General features: G+C 39.8%; 2 protein-coding genes across 2 annotated transcripts; both read right to left on the bottom strand.

Annotated features, from left to right (window-relative positions):
* Positions 1-1433: 1433 nt before the first annotated feature.
* On the bottom strand, positions 1434-5386 carry eif1ad (eukaryotic translation initiation factor 1A domain containing). The gene is made up of 5 exons (XM_031751468.2): positions 5187-5386; positions 4841-4959; positions 3474-3582; positions 2959-3067; positions 1434-2772 (listed from the first exon to the last, which is right to left on the bottom strand). Exons 2-5 carry the CDS (start codon positions 4925-4927, stop codon positions 2538-2540), a joined length of 540 nt encoding a protein of 179 aa, XP_031607328.1. The 5' UTR covers positions 4928-4959; positions 5187-5386; the 3' UTR covers positions 1434-2537.
* An 843-nt stretch (positions 5387-6229) lies between these two features.
* Positions 6230-13417, bottom strand: ctsf (cathepsin F). The gene is made up of 14 exons (XM_031751421.2): positions 13015-13417; positions 12292-12402; positions 11777-11858; positions 10920-10981; positions 10711-10783; positions 9354-9467; positions 9090-9238; positions 8876-8972; positions 8699-8779; positions 8455-8574; positions 8197-8261; positions 7233-7323; positions 7057-7115; positions 6230-6814 (listed from the first exon to the last, which is right to left on the bottom strand). The coding sequence occupies exons 1-14, from the start codon at positions 13261-13263 to the stop codon at positions 6740-6742; spliced, it is 1428 nt and encodes a 475-aa protein (XP_031607281.1). The 5' UTR covers positions 13264-13417; the 3' UTR covers positions 6230-6739.
* Between the last annotated feature and the right edge of the window lie 874 nt (positions 13418-14291).

The following is a 14291-nucleotide window of genomic DNA, read 5'->3' as shown; positions in this document are numbered from 1 at the left end:
GGCCCCTTTGGATTCAGGAGACAGACTCACTGTCTACTTTTAAGATTAGGCCTAAAACTAAACTTTCCTTTTTTCAAAAAGCTTCTAGTTGGGCTAGATCAGATTAATTGTCATCTAATTCTAGATGACCTTAAATGAGGTTATCGGATTGTTGGGGGTTCTGTTGGGGTTTTGGCTCTACAAATGTAGGGTCTTTACCTTATGATATAAAGCGCCTTGAGGCAGCTGCCTTTGTGATCCAGCGCTACATACAACTTATACATATAACTTGCAGATTTGAGACAGCAGCCTGGTTCATTAAACTTTGACTACTTGCTCACTTTAAGCATGCAGTCAAGCTGCAGTAATGCAAAGTGTTTTCAGGCTTTAACAAGCAGACAGTCTGTATGTAAGTTTGAATGCATGCAAAATGGATATAGTAGGACGTATGTGGGAATCAGGTGGGTTCCTTGTCTTGTCTCACAAACAGCTCACAGTTCCAGTGCAATCCGATCCAGCATTTCCTTCAACATTTGCATTTTCACACAGAACTGTGTCCATAAGAGCTCAGGACTAAAGCGCATGTGTGAAAACAAACAGAAGCCACCACACCTACTGGTGACAGTTATGAGCTGATGCTAAATACTATCATGCTGTCAGTAATTTCTGAACATCTAGATGAAGTACATGAGAGTACCTACTTGTCCCTGAACCTGGTTCTGCCAGAGGTTTCTTCCTGTTAAAAGGGAGTTTTTTCTTCCCACTGTCACCAAACCACTTGCTCAAAGGGGCTAATGTAATTGTTGGGGTTTTTTCTGTATTATCATGGTTACAATATAAAGCACCTTGAGGCAACTGTGGTTGCGATTTGGCACCATATAAATAAAACTGAATTCAAATGAACAAGTAAGATACACAAGCCAACAAGTTTCAGGTTACAACAGCTGAGCTAGTTTTGCAGTCCCAAGGCTCGAAACAAACCAAAGAAATGTGATACCTGATTTTATTGTAATATGTTTCTATTCAGTTCAATTCAATTTTATTTATACAGCGCCAAATCACAGCAACAGTCGCCTCACGGCGCTTTATATTGTACAGTAGATTGTACAATAATAGATTCATTTCTGGATTTTTCATGTCTGAGTTCATAAATGATCACGACTGAAACAATCTCATTCCATCACAAGTAGAATTAAAATCTAACAGACAGTGCACAACAGTCTTAAACTAGGTGATAAATAAAAGAGATTGGCATTCATCCAAACACTGAGGCTAAAGCCATCAGGCAAAGGTGGAGTTGGTTGGTGTTTCCCATCCTTGACAGGGAGGAAAAACGGGTTTGTTCTCCTCCAGTTTCGTGCACCATCACAAAGTGGAGGGTTAAATCCAATAAAGCTCTTTCAACGGTTCATGTGTTTTGGTGAATAAAATATGACCACAGTGTTTAATCCATGTATAGATTAGTGCACACTGTTTAATTCAATTACTATTCTCTCACAAAAGACATGATTCATGTACTGCACGTATTGTTTGACAAAATTATTGTAGGATACATTTCAGGTATTTATGGGCTTTTTAAAAAGAACTGAGTATACATTCTTATTTAAAATTATTTTTGCCAAAATATGACATAGATGCTTAGTGACTTCATTTTTAAGTTACTCTCATTGTTTGAGTAAAATTCTAATGACAGGAATAATCTCTCTTCTGTTCAGTGTCATGAGTTATGACGAAGTTTTCGCACACCTTGGGGAAGAAATGTGTCAGCCAAAAAGGTGTGGGACTGGTTCCACTTGCAGTTGGAATTTTCTGTGCGCTGGCGATACTGTGATGTAATCTTCTGAGAATCCATATATTGTAGTTTTTTTCCACAGATGTGCTAGTGTGACGTCTGCAGAACTTTTTCCGGAGGAGATGGCTGCTTGACTGCATAATAATGAGATGCATTCAGGATTAAGTGTTGAATCCGGCAAGATGGAAACATGCACAAGAGGATATCGAGTCCGTGCGACATAACCATATTCTGCTTGGGATTTATTCCATTTCAAGAGCTTTTCAGTCATTTCACAAATTAACCTTTGCTGCTCGGTAAGAGAAAAATAAAACAACATTCATTTGTAACTCAAGCTGATACAATCATTTTTAGAACCATGTCCAGCGCCAATAAGACATTTTGATTTTCTTTGGCAGCAAAAATTAAACAAATTTCTACGGAAAAGATTGAATAGATTTAACGTCATCGTACAAATATACTGTGTGCCCTTTTATATAATGTACCAGCGATGTGCAATGGACCTATCATCACAAAAAACAGTAGAAATGTATCCCATGTTGAATTTCAGTTACATTTTAATCTCACAGATTTGTAAAACAAGCAGGAATTACTAAGTTCATTGAATGAGCCCAGCCATTCAGTACATGAACTGCAGAGGGCGCTGTTGCAGGTGGACCATTACTTCAGATCATCGTAGCATCAGTCAGTGATGACAGCGACACAGAAGAGCATGCTGTCACATCTGTTTCACAATTCCTGATTGTCCGTGTCCTCAGTGCTGCTGCTATGAAGCATTTTCCCTCCTTTTCTCTTTGTCCTCATCCTCGTCCTCTTCCTCTTCGCTATCGTCCTCATCCTCCTCACTTTCACTGTACTGACAGTTACAGCGGTTAGTGTTTACAAAGAGGTCGCTATCGTCATCTTCAGAATCGCTAGCATCCTCTTCCTCGTCCTCATCCTTTTCCAGCTCTTTCTTTGTCTTATCCTGCGACGAATGCTCGTCCATAAAGCCCTCTGGCCTGGAGACAAGAAAAAAAAAAAAAACAGTAAAAAGTGCAAAACGTGACAAATGAGGCTGATGGAGAAACTTAAAGGTTATAATAATAATAATAATAATGGATTGGATTTCATATAGCGCTTTTCAAGGCACCCAAAGCGCTTTACAATGCCACTATTGTAAAGTTATGCAGTGTGTTTCCACCTACCAGAGGTTCTGTTTTTGTAGGTACTGAATGTGATCCTTGTAGAGAATAAAGCTGATCTCTGCCTTCACCTTCTCTCCTTCTTCAATAGGATCCACAATCACATAGTCACCTTTGGAGTCAGAAGATAACATTTAAATGAATAAACACAAATGGGGGTCTTATTTAGACCAGTACTAGCTATAGGAAGATCACATTACTAACCTATATGTTTGTTCTATGATATATATTGTTCTTTTGTTTTGAAAAGGCAATGAATACCATGACAACGAGGCTCACTGTACTGTATACATTATGAATGTGCAGCTGATAAGTTTGCACCTGGAGGAAGGTGCAGTAAAATATCAAAAGTGTAAACTAACTGGTATGCCCACAAAAAAACTCCCCCAAAAGCAGCACACACAGTGCAGCATGAACGTATGTGCCACAAGCCACAAAATGCAATAACATCTGCCACCAGCTGTCACTGGATTATTACTCGAAGTTTTAACCACGTAACTTCCCTTTCCATTGCTTACCTCTCTTGATCCAGATGTTCTTGCGGAACTTGGTGGGCATGCTCACCAAGAAGGTCTCACCCTGAGCTGTGACAGCATCATGTAGGTTGTTACCACGGCTCCCAGTTACCTGTAAATGTAAAGAAGCAGATGAAACACAGAATCAGAAAAATACACTCAAGAGCCACTTTATGAGGTGCACCTGTTCAACTGCTCGTTAATGTAAAATGTTTAATGAATTAATCACAGTGGGAGAGGATGGTCAATGGACTTAGGTGTGTGAACATTGTTAGGTCTAATTGTTGAATGTTGCCATTGTGTTTCTTAAATTTGTACAGTCTTAGTTCAAGCAGTAGGATCAAAAGCCATTCCTTTGATCCTGAGCACCTCTAACCACTTTGTGTTGGGGGAGGTTTTATTGTAGATACATCCTATCTGAAAGATCTGTTTCTTGTGTTGTAAGCTTCCTGCTTTTATGACCCTTTTGGTCAGCAGGAGGTCACACAAACGCACCCCCAAAACACACACACACACACACACACACACACACACACACATATATATGCATACAGTGCCTTGTCTTTGTAACCAAGGGGGTTTATGAGGGGAGGTACTATTGTTTTGTGTGAACTGTGTTCTCAATAAAAGGCAGCGAGAGGAGGCCGGATTTGGGGGTCATTTTCGTGCTGGACACAGACAGGCCTCCCTTGCGCAAGTAATCGATCGATCGCTGACTGTCTTGTTTTCTTTCATGATGAATAAGTCTCTAGAATTAGCGGGTTTGTGGGAACAGACCCAACAAACATGGTCAAGACAACCTGCGGAAGTTCAAACTGAGCATCAGAATGGGGAAGAAAGGCGATTTAAGTGACACTGAACGTTGCATGGTTGTTGGTGTCAGCAAGCTGGTCTAAATATTTTCAGAAACTGCTGATGTGAGACACAATCATCTCTACAATTTATAGAGAACAGTTAAATATCCACTGGTTACAACCACAATGTGCAGAAGAGCATATCAAACCTTGGAGTAAAGGGACTACAGCCGCAGAAGACCACACTGGGTCAGGTGTCAGCTAAGAACAGGAAACTGAGGCTATAATTTGCACAGGCTCTGTAATGTTCGGGTTTGTAAAGCACTTATTTCTTAAATCAAGCTTCACAGACTGTGTTAAATCTATATCAGTTTTTGAGAGCAGGGCTACACAGTGTAAATTAGCCTTTCTACAAGTAGTGTTACATGTCCACTTTAAGGCAGCTCTGAAGTCAAATGGGGATCTTCCGTGTACTTCCAATCTATACCTAATTAAGTATCCAGTGTATCCTGCTGATTACTAAAATGTGAGTGTTGTAATATGTAGGAAATACAGGGTACTTTATACAAAGGTTACCTTCACGATCTGCTGGTTTTCTGTGGGTGTGACAAAGTCTCCAAGAACCTCCTTGACAACGTGTTTGCGTTTAGTGGCCTGTGACATTATAACCGGCAGACTTCACGTTCCTTCGCCAGCTGAGAAAGAGAGGAGTGGGTCGAAAGTTCAAGTTAACTAAAGACTAGACCTAACAGTAACAACCAACACTAAAAGGTCAGCTTAATGTGATTACCAGCAAAACTTAATTATTTCTAATTTAAACTTCCTCTGCCAAGTTTCTTCTAAACAGTAAGTAGTTGCTTACGGATAACTTAGCAGAAAATGCTAACATTAGCGGTCTCCACATTAGCAGGTTAAATACTACCTTGAAAGAAAGAAAGACAGAAGTGGTTGTTTGTCTTTTTGAGTCAGAATATGTCTCCGAGCAGCAGGTATAAGTTCGTGTAGAAAAAGAAACTGAAATATTCAGTCACAAAAAAAATGAAATGACATGCGTTCTTGTTTGCAGTACAGTGTGGGGAAAAAGACAGGGAATGTTACACTTCCGATGTCAAATGGGCTATATTTTCAAAATAAAAGTTCCATACGTGTAAAATGTTCATGTTATCGCTAAAAGCCCTGTCAATGATTGGGTAAAATGTGATGAAAATGATGTAAATTTACTTCAGGATGCACTGTGATTCATTGTAAGATTATATCACTAACTTATGGCGACTTTTGTTTCTTATTTTAGAAGCTACTGCTAAAGACCAGCTGTTCCGTGACCTTCCCTTGGCATTGTGGGAAAATGAGGTTGTTTTGATTAAAGGAACATTCAAGAACACGAACGTTGTTGCTCCTCTGTCGTTCAAAGTATTTCCCTACGTTATGTATGTAATGGTCCTGCTTCTTCCCAACATACCGTTTAAAATCATAAACAGGTTAAAATGTTTTCTCCCTTTATAGGTCTTATTGTCACTGTAGTTATTTGAAGTTAATTTTGCCTTATGGTTAAAGTTATTATATATGCACTAAATAAATTATATAAAGTAATGGTTTAATTATACTGTCAACCAGTATATAGTTTCAGTGCACATGAAAAACGTTATAATAAAATAGGGCAGCACAGCGGTGTGGTGGTTAGCACTGCTGCAAGAAGGTTCTGGGTTTGAATCCATCATTTTCTTCTTGAGCGTCTGTGGGTTCTCCAGCTTCCTCCCACAGTCCAGAGACATGCAGTTGGGTAAATCAGTGATTCTAAATTTCCAGTGAAAGGTTGTCTGTCTCTCTGTGTTAACCCTGTGACTGTCCAGGGTTTACCTCATTTCTCACCCCATGGCAGCTGGGATAGGCTCCAGCGCCTCCCAGTGACCCTGAATTGGATAAGCAAAAGAAAATGGATAGGTAGATCATAAAATAACAAACAACTGGATTTCACACTTTTGTTTTATTCAACTCCCATCATTCGTTTCTCACTGTTATACAGCTATTATTGCAATTACATTGCACTAAACTGAGTTTGTGCAGTAAACCACTCCAGAATCAAAGCTTTATTTTTCAAAAAACTCTTTGAAGTACATACCATCAGCTCACCACTATGAGCATGGGCTCTGTTACTGTAAGTAAAGATGATTTACAAGCTGTTACCTTAAACACATTAATCATTTTGACCAAGCTTCAGGACTAACAGAAAAAGCAGATTTAATCTTGATTTAAAATTACTCGAAAGTTTCAGTATCACATCAAAGCTAGCTTTATTAGAGCTGGTAAAACACTGGTTTGGTTTAATGGAGAAGAAACATCAGCAGGACTTCACATGTGTGCGTGTTGAGCTCTTGTGCATTCTGGATAAGTGATGTGGAGCTGGGGTCCACTGACAGCTGTGGTGCATGTAGCATGATGATGTGTGTGTGTGTGTCTGTAGGAGATGTTAGGGGTTCAGTTGACTACAGCAGATGAGCACATCTTGTTGATCCCACATGCATTGGAGCCCTTGTAGAGGTAGTAGTAACCCTGTGTGAAGGAGAAAAAACAAATTAACACTCACTCCCTCACGGCTGTATATGAACAGAACTCCTTTTTTCACTATGCTATGAAACAACAGTCAGCTTTGTAAAGCCTAGTGCACGGATCAGCACTTCTACTGAGTCTGTTATGAAAACGGTGCTTTATGTCAGTGATCCTCAGTCATGTAGTTGGTTTCAAATGAAAGAGTTTTAGAATGATACGTTTTCTGAAAGGTCGTGCTGTCTCACCTGCTCTCCATAATCCTCCCCCCAGCTGTTTTTGATGGCCCAGAAGGGAATACCTTTACCTGAGAACACAGGGGGGAAACATTGTTGACAAACGAGGCAAAAAGATGTGTCTGTGCTTTCCAGAAACTGGGCAAATATTTAAGACTAAAAAATGGGATAAAAAAAATAATAATTACGTTCTCCATATCCCACCAACAGCACAGCGTGGTCGATCATCCAGGGGTTGCAGAAAATCTTCAGAGGGTGAGATATACCCTTCCTGTAAAACTGAAGGGAATGAAATGATATTCAAGATAATGTAAGAACAACATGTATCTTAAGATTATTATCTTTATTATCTTTTATGTCCAGTTTAGATAGTCTGGAGGTGATTGGAGCGCATAATAATAACAGCTAACAACAGCAGCAATATAAACAAGCGTAAGAATAAGAACTGCTCTTATTTGGGCAGGAAATATGTCACTTCTGATATGATACAGTAACAATACACTGCCCACGATACTATACACATGCAAGAAAATGATCTACATACAACTTTGCTGTTTGATAAGCACCATCACCAAGTACTGACTCTGATAAGTCAAACTGGTGGGGGTTAGGAATGTTTTAATAAATCAGTAACGTATAAACCAACATTACACAAGGAGGCAACGTGACATATTCTATTGATATTTTTATTCCACTCCTAGTTGACACCTCCACTAAGGAGCTGGGGTCACATTAATGGGGATTCTAACTATCACAGTATAGTTTGCATCTAAATATCACATCACATTTGACCTCTGACCTCACTTTTACATTTCCGTCTTAATTTCAAGCTGACCCCAAAACGTGCTACGTCTTTAAAGAGAGGATTGTTAAGAGACTGAGCTGTTTAGTTAGTCACAAATATACTTTAGTAATATTAAATAGTAAGCTCAAGTTATTCATGTCCAGTTGTTTACAAATCAGTACTTATTATCTATCACATACTCACTGATACCCTTCTCTAGTTTTGACTGCACTATAAACTTCTTCAAGTACCTCTAAAAAACAAAGAAAATGAATTCATCCTCTTAAAAATAAACAATGTGCAAAGACTGAGCTGCTTTGCTTCTTGTTGTTTTGAGGAGTGATTTAACTTCTTAAAAAACCTCCTACCTGCATAGCAAAAGCATTCAGAGCAACAGAGACTGGCCCATTCTCAGCCAGCCAAGCAGCAATCTCTGAGAAGGAAAAGATACAAAAATAAATCAAAATGAGTCAATTTAACAACCCTTAGTTTTAAAGCATCACAGTACAGTTAGAATAAGAGTAAAATCACTGACATGTCCATGCAGTTAAACCACTGTTGTCTGTTCATAAACTCTATTTGATGTCTTGCCACTTTGTTGACACATTTATTTTCTGTGTGCTCACCCTTCTCATCTTTGGGTAACTCCACGGAGCTGTTGATGTAGGCGGCCACCTTCCCGGTGGTGAAGTCACACCTCTGCTTGTGCCCGGTGTAGGAGTAGTCACTTTCAGTCTCCAGACCCCCTTAACCACACGAGGGGCAAAGATTATAAGAAAGCACTTTAAGGAAAAATCTGCTTGTGTTATCAGTAAAAACATCCCTCTGTTTTTACTTATTGCTAAACACAGAATAAAATCTTAGTCCTACCCAGCTTCTCGATAGCTTCATAAGCATTTGATGGAAGGCCGCCTCTGCACGCCTGGTCCAGCCCGTCGCAGTCAACCAGCTCTGTGAAGAACAAATCAGTAATCGAGCATGTCAAGACTTTATGCTGGATTTGAAAACCCCTGATTAATTTTATCATCTGCTACTTTTCTGTGTCACCTTGTTCGGAAAGTGACAGCAACGTTCCATTTTTCAGGAACCACTGGCCTTCAATGTTGCCTATGACAGAAAATGCCCAGCAAGATCCACACATTCCCTGCAGGAGAAAAAAAACACACCCTGATCAGGGTAAAGTGGGCACGGTGTACAATTTAATCGCTACTAACAAGCTCTTTAGGGTGACTGCCCCATAATGAACTCTGCTTGTTGGCACCTGGTTCTTAACAGGACTGACAGCTCCATGATCCCTCCAATCCCAGCTGTCAGGGGAGGGGCCTTTGGCAGGAGTAGCTGGTTTCATTGGTTGATGGAGAGTCCATTGACTCAGCAGCGGGTTTAAGTATGTAGAGCGAAACTCCTCCTCTGGAAAAAAGCAGAAGGATATTTTGCTTTGTTTTCTTAAGCTGAAGCAAAATGTGGAAAGAAGAAGCGACGTTCTCTCATCGGAAACTGTGGATGTGCATTCACAGTTACGTACCGGTGAGGTCGCTGAACTTGGTGACTCCATACTCGGCTGAACCTTGATCCAAAGCCTGGAGCTTCTCAGCAGTCTTCAGGTTCTCGTGGAAGATGCGCAAACGACGGTCCACTTCTGCAAGGTCAAAAGCACATATTCATAAAAGATTCTGCTTTTCATTTTCAGTTGAATTGAATTTTATTTCTAAAGTGCCAAATGACAACAACAGAAGAAACCCATAAAGCCATATTATTTAAACATATCAGATGTTTAAGCTGAGACATTTAACTATTTCACTTTGAATTTGATGGCACCGATATGTGTCAAGAAAGCTGGGACAGAGTAAAAAAAAGAAAGACTGGAAAAGTAATTGGTACTAAAAGAAAATGGTTGGAGATACATTCTGCAAGTAGCAAGTAATTGGATTAACTAAGAACAGGTGGGTAACATGACTGGGTACAAAAAGAGCATCTTAGAGAGGCGGAGGTTCACCAATCGGCAAAAAACTACATCTACAACTTGTGGAAAAATTTCAGAATAATGTTCCCCGACATAAAAATGTGAAGACTGTGAATATCTGATGATCTACAGGACAGGATATCAATAGATTTCAAGAATCTGGAGAAATCTCTGAGCACAAAGGACAAGACCAAAAATCAGCATTGGATGCCTGTGATTTTTAGTCCTGAGGCAGCACTACACTATCATGAAAAAAAGAATGTGAACATGATGAAAACATGTTCAAAAACCTGCAGCTCTGACGATACAGGGGTGTATTAGCACTGATGGAACTGGCAGCTTTCACGTCTGGAAAGGTGCTGAAAGGTATATACAGAGCGACACATGCTCAGAGCGACACATGCTCCCTCCCAGATGATGTCTATCTCGGGGAAGGCCTTCCATATTTCAGCAAGATACTAAACCACATACTCCATGTATTGCTTTGTGGTAGAAAAGTCCGGGTGCTGAACTGTCCTGCCTGCAGTCCAGACCTTTCACATAGAGCCCATCATGTAGAGACCCAGAACTGCTGAGCAGCTAAAATCCTCTATCAGACAAGAATGACACAACATTCATCTCTCCAAAGTCCAGCAGCTGCTCGCCTCAGTTCAGTGCATTTATTACCTGCTGTTAAAGGAAGAGGGGAACCTACATAGAAGTGAACATGGCCTGAGTTTTTTGAGATGAATTGCTTCCATCAAATTCAAAATAAGCTCATATTTTCCTTAAAAGAGTCTGATTTTCTCAGTTTGAACATTTGCATTCAGGTGTGAATCCAAACAGGCTTTGATTACGTAAAGTGTTCAGTGTGTTCAGACAGGAATGTGACACAGTGTCCATACGTAGTATGTGGTATGAATGAGATTCAGTCACTCACCCTCCTGACTGCTGTAGACTTTATTGTACTTAGTCATGAACTCTTTAAACTGGCCCAGCAGCTCTACCGACTCCTAATGCAAACACACACACAGAATCAACAACAGAAAGCCTCGATCTCAAATCTAAATCGATTAGAACAGTCTAAAAAAACAAGCAGAGGCAGATAAAACCACAGGCCTGTAGCTGTAGAGCCTGACATAATTTTACCTCCAGAGGCTGGCTGGTGGATGGATCCTCTACCTTGTTGCTCTCTTCTACTTCAGATTCAACTGATAAGAGAAATGAAACACAGGAAGACATGGGAAGTGTGAGAGTATTTAACAGTTAAATCAGTCAGTCAAACTGTCATGCAGGTTGCTGCAATTCACAGTTTTCACAGACAATTTTCAGGCTCATAAATATGACAGAAAGAAACGACAAAAATACAAAAAACAACATAAAATCACTGCCTCCAGTGTTTTCAAATGCAAATATGTAGAGTCAGTATGATTTGTTATTGCTCATGAAAGCCTTCTTATAGGTCTAAATCACAACAACAAAGAAGAGCCTTAGGCAAATGTTTACTGTTGATTTTGTTCTTTGTTACGCATGAAAAAGGGGTTAACATTCGAACATGTCTTTGTTCAACCTTCCACCTCATTTATCTCTTTGTAAAACAAGCGTGTCAAAAAAGATCTCATGGCCTGACCGGCTGTTCAGTGACAATCAGTAGAAATAAATGAATTTTAAAAGGATTTTTCTCTATATGTGCTAGGCCTGCCACAATATCAGAGTTTCACATCATGGGTACTGTGGTCAGAAATATCTTGAATAAGTTATTATGATAGAACAGAAATGCTGAACTCTTTTAGTGTTTTTTTTTTTTGGGGGGGGGGCTAAAAAATACTTGTTGTTGTGTTTTTGGATGATAACATAATCAGTGTATTTTTTCACACCACTGTAAGGGAAGACCAAGTGAGCCACAACTATGGTGTTCAGCTATAAATGTCTACCATATGACAGCCATAATGGGTGGTTGTGAATCTTAAATGTTGGATGATCAGTCTGTTTGGCTGCTGACTGACCTTTGGGCTGGCACTTCTGTTTGAGCAAGGTTGACGCCCCCTGCCAAGGGATGTCCCACACCTCAAAGATGCAGACCTCTGTCTGAGACATAAAAAAAATTTAGAGGAAAAGCTATAACAGTTATTATTTGTAGGTTTAGGTCTCTTGGAAAAAGCCCCATTTATAGACTTACTTATAACTTAGATATTTTTAGTTGGGAAGAGAACAGGAACAAAGAAAAAAAAAGAGTCAATACTGTAAATGAATGCAAGCGTGAATGAGGCATAAGTGAGATTAGGATCACTTCAAGTCAAAGTTGAGTCACAAGATCAAAACTAGCAAAACTGCTTTGACGCAATAAAAAATCAATAGACAGCTGGATACACACACACACACACAGCTTTTTTATTCTTAAATATAAACTCATATTACACATTCTCTCTGCTGCTTAATTTTTATCACAAGAGCTATCTCTCTCTCTCTCTCTCTCTCACACACACACACACACACACACACACACACACACACACCCTACCTTGAGTTGATTTAACTCGGGATAGAAGTCACATGTCCTGAGCATGGTGGACTTCTTACATTGAGTGTTACTCAGCTCCACTGTTAAAGTGTAACGGATCCCTTTAACCAGCTGGAATACAGATGAACACACAAACATTCAGTCATCTTTAATTTAAGGACACAAAATCTTGGGATAAATAAATATTTTTATTTAGACGTGGTATAAAATATAATGCGTGTTATTGTTATATGGATGCTCGTTATGCTCCAAACAGGCCACACTGCATAGACGTTGTTAATTTAAAGTCAAAGACATAACTTCCGGCTGCAGTAAACGCGCATAAAATCTTATCTTGAACGCTTGAGAATAAAAATAGGTAAAATAAATAAATAAATAAATACTGTTTTTTCTAAGTTGAAAACTCTTGAAAATTGTAGATAAATAGGAATACATTTTTGTTTGTCTTTGTTTAGGCATCCCTTGCTGAGCAGCGCAACAAAGACGTTTACGCTATTATTTTGAAGGTACATCACCCCTTTTTCCGGCCTGTGTTTAGCTAAAATGACGACCCTCCAGCAACGCCGTTGTTTACAAAAAACGAGCATACACAACGCTTATTACAATGACATAAATCGATAAATAACAAATTCTTTAACCGTTCTTTGCAAGTACACTAGAAGACCAAAATATGTTGAATAAATATTATAAAATCAGAAGGAAAGCCACCAATAATAATTATACCTGTTTGGTGGCAGAGATGACCCGGCTGACTCTGCGGAGATGCATCGCATTGGAGACCCGGTTGTATCGCTCCTCTGCAAAGGCCAGAGCCTTCTTAAGACCCGGGTCGGAGTCGTGGACCCAGATAGAAGAGCCGGGGGGCCCGAAGAGAGGCCGGTCGAGGTCCTCACCGAGTCCGAGAACCGAGCCCAGCACAACGGCCAGGGACAGCCACCGGATTAGCGGGCAACAGCGCAATATGACCACCATGTTGGCCCCGTGTGTTGTCACCGACTGAAAGGGCCGATGTCTAGTCTGCGCTCACTTAAATAACAGCCGTGTTTGTTTTCTTCACACAAAAATCGATTTTCAGTTAAGCAGCGATTATACAAGAGGCTATTGCCGAACACATCTGACAGGCTGTAGGCGGAGACTGAGCTTTAAAGGAGGGCGTGTTCATGATAATTCCCATATTTATTATTCAGGCAGGACTGTCGCTGATAGGTCTGTAGGGCAGCAGTTGTCTTTCAGTGCTTTCTGAAGCTGTTGTTTGGACATTTGGCTGATATTCGCTCACTTCAGTCCAGTCGTTGTCCCTGACCATTTTCAGATTATACTGTTTTCTGTTTGTTTGTTTGTTTGTGTGTTAAGGCACCGGGCACTGACCTATGAATCATTCGAGCATTCAAGAGATGAAACAGGGTGGTGCCTGCACTTCACAGACAACTTAGCAAAGAACCAAACAGGTATTAGTGGAAGTTCTGTCACCGTTTGGTGCTGCATTTCAGCCAGTGGTGTTTCAAGCTCTTTAGAGTTGTACAAACTCTGGTTTTGCCTTATATTCTGTATTTACACATATGTTTGCACATGTTTCAATAAATGGCTACACTTTTCCCCCCCTAAACTGCAGACTATAAACACACTAAAAAGAAAAGAGGGGCGACTAAAGACGTTCAGCTCATTATTGGAATAAATAAATAGATTCATTAAAATAAAATGGTAACATTACATACTAACTACGTTTCCTGCACATTAAAATTTATCAGATTTCGCCACTAGAGGTAGACAAAATACTATAATATTTTACTAGCGTTTCCTTTAGGGGACGTCTTTAGTGCTTCTTTATTTTTTTTCTGCTGCTCTTTTATTTTGAAAGTATTGCACCAGACACTCCGATAAAGATGAACACACAGTTATAGATTACATGAAATCATGAAAGTAATTGAAGGGTTGGGTTGGGTACAAAGAATCGCAGTTTATACTCTTCTGTAGAATTTAGAAACGAGTATTATTTATAT

This window comes from Oreochromis aureus, linkage group 2, assembly GCF_013358895.1.
Source record: "Oreochromis aureus strain Israel breed Guangdong linkage group 2, ZZ_aureus, whole genome shotgun sequence".
In the NCBI taxonomy this organism is placed as follows: domain Eukaryota; kingdom Metazoa; phylum Chordata; class Actinopteri; order Cichliformes; family Cichlidae; genus Oreochromis; species Oreochromis aureus.
Note: the sequence above shows the minus strand (reverse complement) of the source record. Positions and strands in the feature narration are given on the sequence as shown.

Bases quoted from the DNA above. Each gene is read 5' to 3' on its own strand.
- eif1ad (XM_031751468.2), bottom strand. From the start codon at position 4,927: ATGTCACAGGCCACTAAACGCAAACACGTTGTCAAGGAGGTTCTTGGA. The intron at 3,583-4,840 runs GTAACCTTTGTA...TTACATTTACAG, and splicing joins AAAACCAGCAGATCGTGAAG to GTAACTGGGAGCCGTGGTAA. The intron at 3,068-3,473 runs GTAAGCAATGGA...CTGACTCCAAAG, and splicing joins GAACATCTGGATCAAGAGAG to GTGACTATGTGATTGTGGAT.
- ctsf (XM_031751421.2), bottom strand. From the start codon at position 13,263: ATGGTGGTCATATTGCGCTGTTGCCCGCTAATCCGGTGGCTGTCCCTG. The intron at 7,324-8,196 runs GTAGGAGGTTTT...CATTCCCTTCAG, and splicing joins TGAATGCTTTTGCTATGCAG to TTTTACAGGAAGGGTATATC. The intron at 7,116-7,232 runs GTAATTATTATT...CTGTGTTCTCAG, and splicing joins GTTGGTGGGATATGGAGAAC to GTAAAGGTATTCCCTTCTGG.